This window comes from Polypterus senegalus, chromosome 11 (genome assembly GCF_016835505.1).
Source record: "Polypterus senegalus isolate Bchr_013 chromosome 11, ASM1683550v1, whole genome shotgun sequence".
Classification (NCBI taxonomy): Eukaryota; Metazoa; Chordata; class Cladistia; order Polypteriformes; family Polypteridae; genus Polypterus; species Polypterus senegalus.
Window position 1 is genome coordinate 141278362 of NC_053164.1, and position 14073 is coordinate 141292434.

At 35.6% G+C, this 14073-nt stretch overlaps 1 protein-coding gene across 8 annotated transcripts in view; it reads right to left on the reverse strand.

Annotated features, from left to right (window-relative positions):
* abcc9 (ATP-binding cassette, sub-family C (CFTR/MRP), member 9) overlaps window positions 1-14073 on the reverse strand; it is a 229194-nt gene that overhangs the window by 139148 nt on the left and 75973 nt on the right. For all 8 annotated transcript variants that reach the window (XM_039769711.1, XM_039769709.1, XM_039769708.1 and 5 more), the window contains 2 exons: window positions 13126-13166; window positions 9779-9921 (listed from right to left, as the gene is read on the reverse strand). In XM_039769711.1, the coding sequence (XP_039625645.1) occupies window positions 9779-9921; window positions 13126-13166 (184 nt within the window). The remainder of the gene's footprint in view (window positions 1-9778; window positions 9922-13125; window positions 13167-14073) is intronic.

Here is a 14073-nt window from a genome sequence, read left to right on the forward strand (position 1 = left end):
TTTTAAGCTAAAAAGGTAAATATTTTAAATATTTACTGTTCCTTGACCAGGAATTTGTGTTCTGCACTTCAGAGGTGATGGTAAAAATGTTGTCTCTTTGTTTCATGTCCTATAAACCGACTTTGTAGGAACTTAATTTTTGTTCCGATTACAGATAACACGCATAAAATTCAGCTCTGCCCTTCAGAAACATTAAATATGGCACTATTAAATGTTAGAGCTTTAACTAACAAGACATTTTTTATAAACGATCTTATTAGTGATAGAAACATTGATTTTATTGCGCTAAATGAAACATGGCTTAATTCCAATGGGGCGGCAGTTTTAATCGAATCTGCGCCCGGATTACAGTTTTACTCGTGCGACCGCCAGGGAAAAAAGGGGGGCGGTTTGGCAAACATTTACTCGAGCCGATTAAAATGTAAAGATGTTAGTTTTGGTAAATTTAAGTCCTTTGAGTATCTCGCCGTTGTTATTCATGGAGATTCTCACGTTCTCGTATTATCCGTGTATAGACCTCCTAAATATAACACGTCTTTCCTTGAGGAATTCTCTGACTTAATGTCAATTTTAGTTACAAACTATGACACTCTTAATAGTCGGCGACTTTAACTTTCATGTCGACAATCAGTGTGACCAAAAGGTAAAGGAATTCATGAACCTCCTGGACTCTTTTGATTTGAGGCAGCTCGTAAATCAGCCTACACATAAAGCAGGTCATACGTTAGACTTAGTGATTACTAAAGGACTTAAAGTTGATATAAAGCAGGTCACTGATATCGGTCTATCAGACCATTTCCTTCTACTATTTAATATAGAAATAAAGATAGAAAACGCTCATGAGAAGCATTTTGTTAAAAACGCTTCTTTGACTCATCAGCAGCTTTAAAGCTTACAACTATTCTAAGCAATCAGTCCGTTTATAATGCCAGCTATAATAGCGAGGATAATGTAAATAGTAAAGTGGAAAACTTTAATTCTAAAGTAAGAACTGCTGTTGACATAGTTGCACCTGAAAAGACAGTTAAAAATCCTCTAGTACTGTTATTCCATGGAAGACCCAAAGAGTGTCTGATTTAAAAGAACATGTCGTAGAGCTGAGCGTAAATGGAGGAAAACTAAACTAACTATCCACTATGAAATATTAAAAGTTAAAATAACAGAATACAATAACACTGTCCGTCTTGAGAGGCTGCTATTTCTCTAATATTATAAATAACAATGCTAGTAATCCCAGAGTCTTATTTTCAACAATTGACCGTCTGTTAAACCAGGTAACACAAAGGAATGCCCCCAGAATACTTCCAGTGAAACCTGTGAGAACATTGCTGTATTTTTCACTCAAAAAATTAATGATATTAGAGATAACATAGTATATCTCCCCAACACTGCAGAACCTCCAAAGCCCCGGTACTCCGTTATAAACAAATTAAATGCTTTCACCAGGATAGATTTACCTGAATTACATAGTATAATCTCTCAACTGAAACCCTCCACCTGCGTCCTTGACCCAATACCAACCAGGTTTTTCAAAGAAATATCAGGCGTCTAATTGACAATATTCTGGACATAGTAAATTGTCATTAGATACGGGGTCTTTCCAGACTGTCTTAAGACTGCTGTAGTTAAACCCCTTCTTAAGAAACATAATCTTGACCCCTCTGCCTTTGAAAATTTTAGACCCATCTCTAACCTGCCCTTCTTAAGTAAAATTCTAGAGAAGGCAGTCATTATGCAGTTAAATGACCACCTCAATAAACATGCTATTCTTGATACTTTCAGTCAGGCTTCAGAACAAATCACAGTACAGAAACTGCACTTGTTAAAGTAGTAAATGACTTGGGTAAATGCAGACAGAGGCCATTTATCTGTTCTCATCCTCTTAGATCTGAGTGCTGCATTTGACACCATTGATCATAATATTCTTAGAAATCGCCTTAGTCAATGGGTGGGCCTCTCTGGCAGTGTCTTAAATTGGTTTGAATCCTACCTGGCAGGGAGAAAATTCTTTGTGAGTTGTGGTAATCAAATCTCAAAGACACATGATATCCGATATGGTGTTCCACAAGGCTCTATCCTGGGTCCGCTGTTATTCTCAATCTACATGCTTCCGTTAGGTCAGATTATCTCAGGTTACAACGTGAGCTACCACAGCTATGCTGATGACACACAGCTGTACTTATCTATAGCACCTGATGACTCCGACTCTTTGATACACTAACACAATGTCTTACTGGTATTTCTGAATGGATGAATAGTAATTTTCTCAAACTAAATAAAGAGAAAACTGAAATTTTGGTAATTGGCAATAATGGATTCAGCGAGGTTATCAGAAATAAACTTAATGCACTAGGATTAAAAGTTAAGACGGAAGTAAAAATTTAGGGGTAACCGTTGACTGTAATCTGAATTTTAAATCGCATATTCATCAGACCACTAGGACAGCATTTTTTCACTTAAGAAACATAGCTAAAGTTAGACCTCTTATATCATTGAAAGATGCTGAGAAATTAATTCACGCTTTTGTTTTCAGTAGACTAGATTACTGTAACGCACTCCTCTCAGGACTACCCAAAAAGACATAAATCATTTGCAACGAGTGCAGAATGCAGCTGCTAGAATCCTAACTGGGAAAAGAAAATCCGAACACATTTCTCCAGTTTTGATGTCACTACACTGGTTGCCTGTGTCATTCAGGATTGACTTTAAAATACTGCTTATGGTTTATAAAGCCTTAAATAATCTCGCTCCATCTTATATATCGGAATGCCTGACACGTTATATTCCAAATCGTAACCTTAGATCTTCAAATGAGTGTCTCCTTATAATTCCAAAAGCTAAACTTAAAAGAAGTGGTGAGGCGGCCTTCTGCTGTTATGCACCTAAAATCTGGAATAGCCTGCCAATAGGAATTCGCCAGGCAAATACAGTAGAGCACTTTAAAACACTGCTGAAAACACATTACTTTAACATGGCCTTTTTATAACTTCACTTTAACTTAATACTGATACTCTGTATGTTCAATTCTTCATAATAACTATTCATGGTGGCTCTAAAATCCGTACTGACCCCTACTCTCTCTTCTGTTTCTTTTTCCGGTTTCTTTGTGGTGGCGGCCTGCGCCACCACCACCTACTCAAAGCATCATGATGCACCAACATTGATGGACTGAAAGCCAGAAGTCTACGTGACCATCATCATCAGGTCCTTCGATGAAAACGCTAAATACAAAGAGGACTGTTTGATTTATGTTAGGTAGATTGCCCAGAGGGACTGGGCGGTCTCTTGGTCTGGAACCCTACAGATTTTATTTTTTCTCCAGCCTTTGGAGTTTTTTGTTTTTCTGTCCACCCTGGCCATCAGACCTTACTCTTATTCTATGTTAATTAATGTTGACTTATGTTTATCTTTTATTGTGTCTTCTATTTCTCTATTCATTTTGTAAAGCACTTTGAGCTACATTTTTTTTGTATGAATATGTGCTATATAAATAAATGTTGATTGATAAAGATATCCAGTACCAGTAGGATATAAAAGTGCACATAAACGTGTATAGCTTATATATGTCATAGCTAAAAAAAAGTATGTTTGTGTAAAGTGAGCAGGTATGTGCATGTGTTAAGAATTAAACATTTTTCTAGGACACCAAAAGGGCAGGATCACCAACCATAAGTCTCACTACTATGTCCTTTCTCCCCGCAGAGTCCACCAGGGGACTACCACACTCTTAGTATAACCTTCAAAAGGCGTAAACCTCACATTCTGTTTGAGCCTCAACCTTGCATTTGATGAAAAGATGAACCCAATAAATAAAAGAGAGACTGAAAGTGTGAGGGAAAGAAAGAGAAAATAAGGTAAGAAGATAATAAACACAGCATTTAGGTTTTTGAGTTAGATAAGTATCACTACAGGGGTTTGCTTTTTTATTGCCTAGCTTAGAGACAGATTTGGTCAAAGAACACCTAGAAATTTCACAGCAGTCTCAAGCTCAGTTTAATGGTCATAGAGCCATTCTCTCTAAAATCTTGCTGGGGATGATATTGTCAGTCGTTTCAAATTCTAAATCTATTTTTTGCACACTAGTTATATGTGTTTTCAACACCTAACACAGATGAGGGTCCATAAAAATAACATTAAAGAGACATTGACCAGTAGATTGAACAAGCAAATATATCAGAATAAACTAAGTGTTATAACAAAAACTGCCATCCAAAAGTAACAAGTCACAAAGTTTAATTCCTAGTCTTATGTTATTTCGATGATTTAGCAGAATAAAATGCAAAAAGTAATTTGTAAAACTATCTTAGAACCAAAGATAGGATATTTTGGTTATATATGAAGGATGCAATGATATGATACTTCATGTGACCCCTGTGTCATGTCACCAGAAATGGTTATAGCGAGCATAAATATTATAGCTTTGGTCATGGATAGACTGTCACAAAATAGCAGTGACAATACAAAAAACTGAATAAAAAATAAAAATAATCACAAAAACAAGTACAAATTGTCAAAGAAATTACCCAGACTGCATAACAGGAAGCTAAAACTCATAGCCATTGCAACATGAGGTGCAAGAGAGAAAATGCTTAGTGAATATCATACTAATAAAACCAGATAAAAGGTAAAGGAACAGATCTGGATTATAAATTTGCTTCATCATCAGCTTTTCCAAGAGGATGTGGAAAAAAGTCAACCTCCTTTGAAGCCTCCCCTTCTAATTTTGTGTGTATTACTTAGTGCTGGGAGGTATACCAGATCATACCGAAAACCGTTTTATATTTTTGTTATGATATGGATTTTTCTTATACCGCAACACCGGTTTAAATAGCCTAAACAACGTTCAGAATGTAGAGCAACAGGAAACTGTTTAAGGGGGGACCTGTTTCACTGCTAAACATGCTTGCAACGGAGTACATGCGTTAGTGGAGGTATTGCATGGTGAAAATGGACAGAGAACATTCCGAAACTGAAGCTGTAGCAGACGATAAAGTTAAACATTATGACACAGAAGAACTTTGGCCGAAAAAAGGAGCCGTGTCTGTTGTCTGGAAATACTTTGATTTTAAAAGGTCGGATGTGGACCAAACAACTATTTACTGCAAATGCTGTCGAACTAAAGTTGTCGCTGGAGGTGCAACACAAGCAATTTGCTGCACCACCTTAGCTGCAAACATGCTTTGGAGTACCATGAATGTATGGAACTAAGATTGGCACCCTCCACGTCCTCAGATAAACCTGAAAAAGCTAGAGGACGCTCGAGTCAGACGTCACCATGGGCGCCGGCAGGGGGGTGCAAGTAGGTGCACGTGCACCCCCCTAGCTTTTGAAAAAAAAGGAAATGGAGAAAAAAAATAAATCTTTCAATAATAAGAAAAAACGCGAAAAAATAGTTTTTATTTTAAATTTTTAAATTACAATTAGACGTTTACATTTTACAACTATACATAAACAATCATTCACTTTGTTTCTAAAAGAGCATCTCAAGCCTTCTTTTTTGTTGTCCAAACTTGTCTACAACTTTGTCGATAAATTTTGGACAATTATTTATTCTTTTTTTGTGTACACTAAGCATACATAATCCACTTAATCTATCGTCACTCATTGTAGATCGGTTCCAAGTTTTGACGCGCCGTAATGTGCTAAAAGATCTTTCAATACTGCAGGTTGTTGCAGGAAGTGTCATGCCAATCTTGAGTGCCTCGGAAACAGCCGGATAAAACTTCGTAGCCTCTTATAGTGTACAGCTAGATCTCTTTTTACGCCGGTGTATAGTTCCGATTTATGGGAGAACAGTGCGCTTTAGAGAAAATATTTATCATAAAAGTTGTAGAACTTATCAATGTCTACAATTTTTATTTGAAATATTTTTCTCTAAAGTGTACTGTTCTCCCAGAAATCGAGAACTATTAACCGCGAAAAGAGGTCTAGCTGTATGTAAGTGCTTACAAAATTACATTAAAAACTTAAGGAAAAAAGCACTACCTATGCCACTGAATACATCAATAACATTTTTAACTATATTCCAGTGATCATATGATAACAAAAAAAAGTCGATGATTTTTTGTCAGAAAATTAAAAATTAGGTCATGCCTTAAGTGGTTAATCTATCTATGCAAAAACTGACTGCTCTGTACTGTTCAGAGATAGCGACTGTATTGGCAGGTATTTAATGGGCACATACATATACAAAAAGTTTTTGTTGGGGGAGCGTAGAAAGAAAAAAATCTCTTTATGCACCCCCCTGAATTAAATCCTGGCGGCGGTAATGGACGTCACCTGTAGACTCGTTTACTAGAGGTACTGCTTACGACAAAAAAAGCAAGCAGTGGATAACCAACGCCATTAAAATCCATATAGCTAACGTGTCAGTGGGCAGAGATTGTTAACAGAAAGTGCAGTTGGTTTACAAAAAATATTTACTATTTATTCCTTTTCTAAGACATGTTCAGTGCAATACAACTTTGACAAGCAGCTCAGGATATTTTACTAAGTCTAAATGCCTCTTTGGATGGTTGAAAATATGTTGTCAAAATTTTAGTTTCATTTGTTTGCAATATTTGTTCAATATTTTGACTGTAACTGTCATGCAATGTCATTCCTTCTCTTCATTAGTGCCACCCCCTCTTGAAAACTTTATGGGGTCAAGCAAATCTGTATTAATACTTGTGTGCACATTAAAATGTTTTTTGTACAATGTACAATTCTCATGACAGTGGAATAGGTTATGCTTAGCCAGTCTACTGCAGTAATTGCAGTGGAAATTGTGGTTAACATCCAGTCATGCAGGGGAAAAAAATACCACCAAATACTGTGAAACTGGTAAAATTATGAAAAATATAGTGATATAGAATTTTGGTCATACCGCACCAGCACTAGTATTAGTTATACAAGACAACAGCAGTTTTGAGACAGAATGTAATCACAAGATGGTGTGGAGACGTAAGAAGTCATGCAGAGGTTGTAACCAGAAAATTATAATTGAATAAACAAAGTTCAGGATTTGTAACCACAAAAATGTCTAAAGAAGAGACTGATTAGTTATAAACCAAAGAAACACAAGATATAACTCATAATCAGAGAGAAAAAGTCATAAACAGTATAATCAAAATAACACTTTGAAATGAAGCAAGTTTTTTGTTCTTTTGTGAATTCAAACTAAGATGACCAAAAGCATCTACCCCCTTCTTTTAAAACAGTGCCCTAATGACATCATGATGTGCAACCTTCAGGATCCACATCCCAGCAATGGGGTGTGACTTCATAATAATCAGTCTCCAACACGGAAGTACCCATAAGGAAAACAAGACAGTGTCATAGGAGAATGTGAATCAAAATTTAAAGGGTTAAAACACAAGGAAACAAAAATGAATAAAACTACTAGATTCATTGGTCTGGCAAACCCTGAAAACTATACTCAAATACTTTTAAGAGGCTAATGAACAGATTAAAAAAAAATGAAAATCAGATTATGACAGTGTGAAACTGGACTTGTGAATGAAATCCAGATATGCTCTCCTTGTATACTATCTAGACAGATCCTAGGACAGTTTTTTGATGAAATACCATATCACCTCCTGGAAGGTGAAGTCAGCCAAGGTGGGGAGGAAATTTTGCTTCAGGGAATTATTGAGGGTTATCATAGCCTGATTGATTTATGGCCAAAACCTGATGGTTGCTACCGATTTTGCTATGACTTTTAGAAACACAAGTAATTCTCAACATTTTACTTGCCAACAGTTAACTTCTATTGAGTGACTCAGAGAAGCTAGATTCCTAACAAACACAGATATAAGAAAACATGACTGGAAAATTCCACTCATTAATGAAACAAAATAATAAATGCATTTTTCACCCTAAATGAACATCAACAGTAAAATGTCCGACTAAATGCCACACCAAATCAAAAGTGCAGTGTATTGAGACGATGTGGATTTTTTGAGCGCCTAACAACTCTACATCTTAGAAACTATACTGTTCACTACAAACTGCATCTTTATCTGAAAAGAGGCCTATACTTAGTGTTTGGCGTGAGTAACAGACAAATATAATTTTAAATGTCAAATGTTAATAGAGGGTGTTTAAACATTTTTCTTTAATCGTAAATCATAACCTCAGATCCTCACATGAGTATCTCCTTCGAATTCTGCTGTTATGCACCTAAAATCTGGAATAGCCTGCCAATAGGAATTCACCAGGCTAATACAATGGAGCACTTTAAAAAACTGCTGAAAACACATTATTTTAAAATGGCCTCTCATAATTTCACTATAATTAAAATCCTGATACTCTATATCTCCAACTCATCATAATAACTATTCATGGTGGCTCTAAAATCTGTACTAACCCCTACTCTCTTTTCTGTTTCCTTTTCCGGTATCCTTTTAGTGGTGGCTTGCGCCACCACCAACTACTCAAAGCACCGTGATGTTCCAACAATGATGAATGGATTAAAAGCCAGAAGTCTGTATGACCATCAATATCAAGTGACTCCGTGAGAACCCTAACTACAAAGAGGACTATTTCATTTATGTTAGGTAGAATGCCCAGAGGGGACTGGGCGGTCCCGTGGCCTGGAACCCCTGCAGATTTTATATTTTTCTCCAGCCGTGTGGAGTTTTTTTTTTTGTTTTTCTGTCCACCCTGGCCATCGGACCTTACTCCTTTTCTATGTTAACTAATGTTTTCTTATTTTAATTTCTTATTTTGTCTTTTATTTTTCTTTTCTTCATTATTTAAAGCACTTTGAGCTACTTTTTGTATGAAAATGTGCTATATAAATAAATGTTGTTGTTTAGTTGTTGGAGTATTAATAGAGATTCATAAAACACTTCCCAGAATCAGGGGAACCCTTCTCAAATCTAATAAAAATATAATCTCTAAAAACAGTTTCGAATTAAGTTCTATCCTAAGGCTATAGAATCAGCAATTAATTATCTTAAGAGAACTCTTTGTTCCACACCACTTATTAATTTGGCATTTAGTATATTTCTATGTTTTTTGCATAGTTTTACAGTGTATGCACAGTAGAGTGTTTAGCAGATGAAATAAAAGTGAAAGATTACAGGCAATGTCTATATTCCTGTGAGGCTCTTACCGACTAAATTCTCTTACAGAGGTGAGTATACACACAACACGTTCCCAGCATCAACTCTTCAATAAACAAGCACTCAATGGAGGAACATTGCATGGAGTATTTTACTTGTCCTCATTATATCAAAGCTGCATAACAGATGATGCTTAGCAACAGCAACAGACAGGAGAGTTTAAGAAATAATGACATCCACATGGAGAAATCACCACAATCTGATAACAGGGATAAAACTAGGCAGTGCTGATACTGTTAATATGTGATCATCTTCTTCAAAATTTCTTAAAACAGACTTCCGAATGACTGAACTAAAAATATTTATTAAAGACTTTATGTTTTGATAATAGAGCACTTCCCTTCCATCAAAAATCAAATAGTGAGTATTACAGGTGGTGGCATATCAGCATAAAACTTTGAATAGGTATGCGAGCTACACAAAAAAAACAATGTATGTACAAGTGTATGAAACATAGCTTTAAGAAGACCACTTTCACAAAGCCGTAAGTAGTGAAGTTTAGCAAACAAATGAACAACATCCAATAGAGAAATTTCAGTAACTCTGGAGTCCATGTGCCACAAAGATTTTTTCTTCCAATTGTACAGTATATGCTGATTATTTTCTATTGTCCAAATTGCATTTAGTCTAGTTTATTAAGCACTGCTTCATTTAGCATTTTTCTTTCTTACCTAAATAATGCTTTGACAGCAAACCGCACCACTGTTGACAGTAGAAACAAAGGTGTAACCAAAATATGAAATAGGGCAAGGGACGCAAAAGCCACTGCTGGGGTAAGAACAGTGTTGCTGATATATGGGTGTGTAACAAATGTCTGTAAAAGAAAAAAAGATATGTCACAATATCAAAAAAATAATACAAAAACAGAAATTACTTCATAATTCATTTGCATTTATAGTGAGAACTTAAACTGGTTCAAAAAGAAAATACAATTATTTGAAATACTTTGTACATTAATACAATGTCTGAGAATATATTTCGAACATTACACATTGTGTCTGTGTTAGATGATGAAATACACAATTTGTGATTTTTAACATCAGAGAGATTTCAAAAATATAAGTACTTGAATCATGCCCCAAAGAAAAATATTTCTGAATATCATTCAGAATAAGATTAATTATGTTTCCCAGGAGCTTTGACACACAGCCGTTTCACATGCATCACTCTTCCAGGAAAAGCTGTACTTTTGTCTAATTTGGGATTTTACTCATTTGTTTATATGCCTGAAACACTCAATGAATCAGATCATTCTTTTATTTTGCTAGGCAGGTGAAAAAAAAGCTGAAGAATGCTAAAAGGTTAATAATGGAAATAAATCCTTGCTTAGGCCATTACATGATAGGGAAACATTTATTGAGAAATGCAATTTCACATAACCAATATAAACCAAGGTAGAAAGAAAAAAACTGTGACTGTCAAATACACCCTTCAAAACGCTTGTTTCTTAATCAGCATAGTGGGACTTTCTGCTGCCCTAGTAGATTAGAAGGAATGACTTAAAGCATATCTTCACTCAAATATTTGATTAAACAAAACAAATACCATAAGTGAAACTAAGATAAATTGTATACAGGTAAACACACAATAGTTTAAAGAACAGGAAATTAAGAAAACTATGAAGTAAAATGATCAGTTAAAAAGAAAGAAGCAATCTGTTTATATAAATAACAAGAAACCACGCACGAGCATAAGAACTGCAAATGTACAGTGATTTTTTTAAGATGTCAGGATATCTTTTTCAACAACATAGCTGGCCATGTTGCACTAAAAATTACATGCATTTAATTTGTGTGTCTTCCCTTTATCGCCTTACCTCTCAAAATTTTAGTTGAGCCACTAGCAATCGCTTTATGCAGTCTTGAATTAAACACTCCTTGCAGCCTATGTTTCCTATCAAAAACATTCTATATATCCCTATAATACTCTTCTTTGTCTCTGCAATGCTCGTTCACATACTTAGTTTGTATAGTTCTACTGAGACCCTGTCTAGCTACAAAAATCATGGGTTGGACTCTGCTCTCCTTCTGTTAAACTCCCTATGCCAAGGGCATGTCAAGGGCAAGTCCATTTGGCTAATTCGTATAACTTCTTGTGTATCAACATCTTTCCTTTCCAAAAGGATGTCATAGCATATGATTACCATTGTGTCTTTGAGGGTGTCAAAAAATTCTGTTCCTCATAATTCTTTCTCCCACTTTCATATCATTCCAGATTGTCCATTATCAAAATGAAAATATTCTCACATTTAAATTTTATTAGTACCATGCTCCCCTTCTCTCTACCTAGTAATCATTGGTCAGAAGTTACAGCTTATCTTTCTGTCTTTCTTTAGAATAGTAACAGACATTCCATTAAGTAGTCGATTCTGACTTGCGATAGGTTGTGCAAACCACTTCAGCCTAATCCACAGTCCAAAGTTCCCAAAATTCTTCAGAAGTTCTGGATGGCAACGAGAGGGTATGACCCAGACCTAGCCTTCATAAGCAACAGTATCGCTGACCACTGTACCAAATCTGTGCTGGAACCCATACCACACACACAGCACAGGCTGATATCCATCAGTGCATCATCAGCAGTCACACCAAACATGGTCCCATTCCCCCGCCGTTTCAAATTCAAAAAAGCAGACTGGACTGGATTTGTAGAGGACCTGGACAAAAGAGTGGCAAACAATAAACGGACACAGACCATCTACAACCTGTTCGTCAATGCTGTACATATTGCATCTAGATGGAACATACCAAGAGGATACAGAATCCAGCTAGGTACTAGGACTTTCCAATGAGATGGCAGAAAAGTATCAGAAGTACCAACTAATGTTCCAAGCCAATCCATTCTCGGACAGCATGATTGCAGCAAAATGTAATTGGCATTTAAGATACAGAAAAAAGGCAGAAGTCATGGCAAAACATAAAACTGAAAATGTGAATTTGACCCATAGAAGCAGGGAGGCCTGGCTTAGCATCAGGAAGCTGAGCAATTACCCTAAAAAGACAGAACAACACTATAATGTTACAGAAAACCAGGTTGCAAGTCAACTCCTCCTAAATGGGAAGCCACTAACTTAACACCCTAAGGTGCAGATCAAACAACAACCTGACAAAGAAAAAACTGCTTCAACATCAACACAATCACTGAAAAACTAATCATAGCATCTCACTAGAAATCTTTAAATACCTCATGTAAACTTCTGGACATTCCCTTTCTTTAATTTAGTCTTACTTGAAATTTTAGCTGCCTGAAACAGTCCTTTGGACCAAACATTGAGAAGTGTCAGTCAACCATGCATTTGGTTTGGAAAGGGTGGACCACTGGTTTGGCATCGCATCCCTAGTCTTCAATTTTAATGCTTCTCTATCAGTGTCTCTCCTCTTCTTTTGGGCTTGCAATGTCTGTCCTGCCTCCTCCCCACTCTGCATGGGTATTAATAACTTTTGGTCCTTCGAGGACCTCTGTTACAGGGCAGTGGTTGCTGGGTGGAAGGTAAGTAGACACAGCTCCAGTTGTTAAGGTCACCACTGAAATCTCACCACTTTATATTTTCTTATGTTTAATGATAATAGCATAAATTAAAATACAGAAAGCGCTAAAGTAATGAATTTCCATACATCCATTAATTAGTCAAGGAACAAAATTTGCAAGGATTTGAAAAAGTTTTATATAAATAAAAAAAAAACATTTGAAATCTAATTAGAATTTTCAATTTTATAAGTAAATTCTAAACTGATCCAGAAGAATTATTTCTGCTAAATAGTGAATTGTATTTGTATTAATGGGGATGAGCATTCAAAATGGAAAGGAGGAAGTTCTTCTTCACATAACAGACCATATAAATATGGAACCCACTGCCAAGGCCTACAGTATATCTGAAGCAGAATTCAAAAACAGGTCCAGAATAAAAACATATGTATTAGTTAATTACATAAAATTGTTAAGCTGAACAATATAAATTTAGAAAAATTTACTTTAATTTTACAATAAATCTAAAGAACATTTGAAGCCTAAAAAAACATACCACTAGAACAGCAGCAATCGGTATGGCAGCATTCATGAAAACTGTAAAAAGATATGAAAACACATTTAGCTTATGATTTCAGGAAAATATAGATATTTTACTTATTTTGAAGTAGACCATGCATTCTCACCTAGCCTCATTCCCTTATTTTCTGATCAAACAGTGCTAAAGTTTGCATCTACAGTATTTCATCATGTGCAAGACTATGAAGTAATGATAAAAGAAAAATAGCTTGTTCTCACCAAATAAATATGACAAAGCTAAATAGTTATTCAATTGTTAACTTCAAATGCTTGCTATTACTAATTAAATGGTCAACATATTCACAAGGAATGTGAGGTCCTAGTATAAGAATCTGATGCTAGTGGTATTATCAGCATCTGTGAAGTATCAATGCATCCTCATGTAGCAAATAAGTATAACTAGTGATGATGCTTTGTTTGTCAGAACTGCAGTAGTTCATATTCTCCACTAAGATGAAGTTCAGTGAACATGCCTAACATTTAATAGTAACAAATGGCAATCTCAAATGAAATGTTCAAGACTTTTTTTTTCAAAACATAACATTTGTGCCATCAATAACACTTGCAAGTCATTACACTAGCAGAGACCAATGATTTTAATAGTCAATCAGTAATTGCATCCATTTTACTTTCAATCTAACAGCAGTCTCAGAAGTACAATGTGTAAGGACATCCATCCCACACTATATTCTAGTCTCAAAGACTGTAAGTGTACCAGCTCGTGGTTATGTACACTAGAGAAAATAGTTAATTCATTATCTGGTATGATAATGAACTCTCCTTTGCTTTGCCTCCCTGTCACAGTATGTTTTACCACAGCAAAACACTTGGAATAAAAGTAAATATGTTTTTAGTTAAATTCTGGACATGTATCAAGCAAAGCAAAAAACATTCCATAATGATTAATGTGTACATGCTAAATATA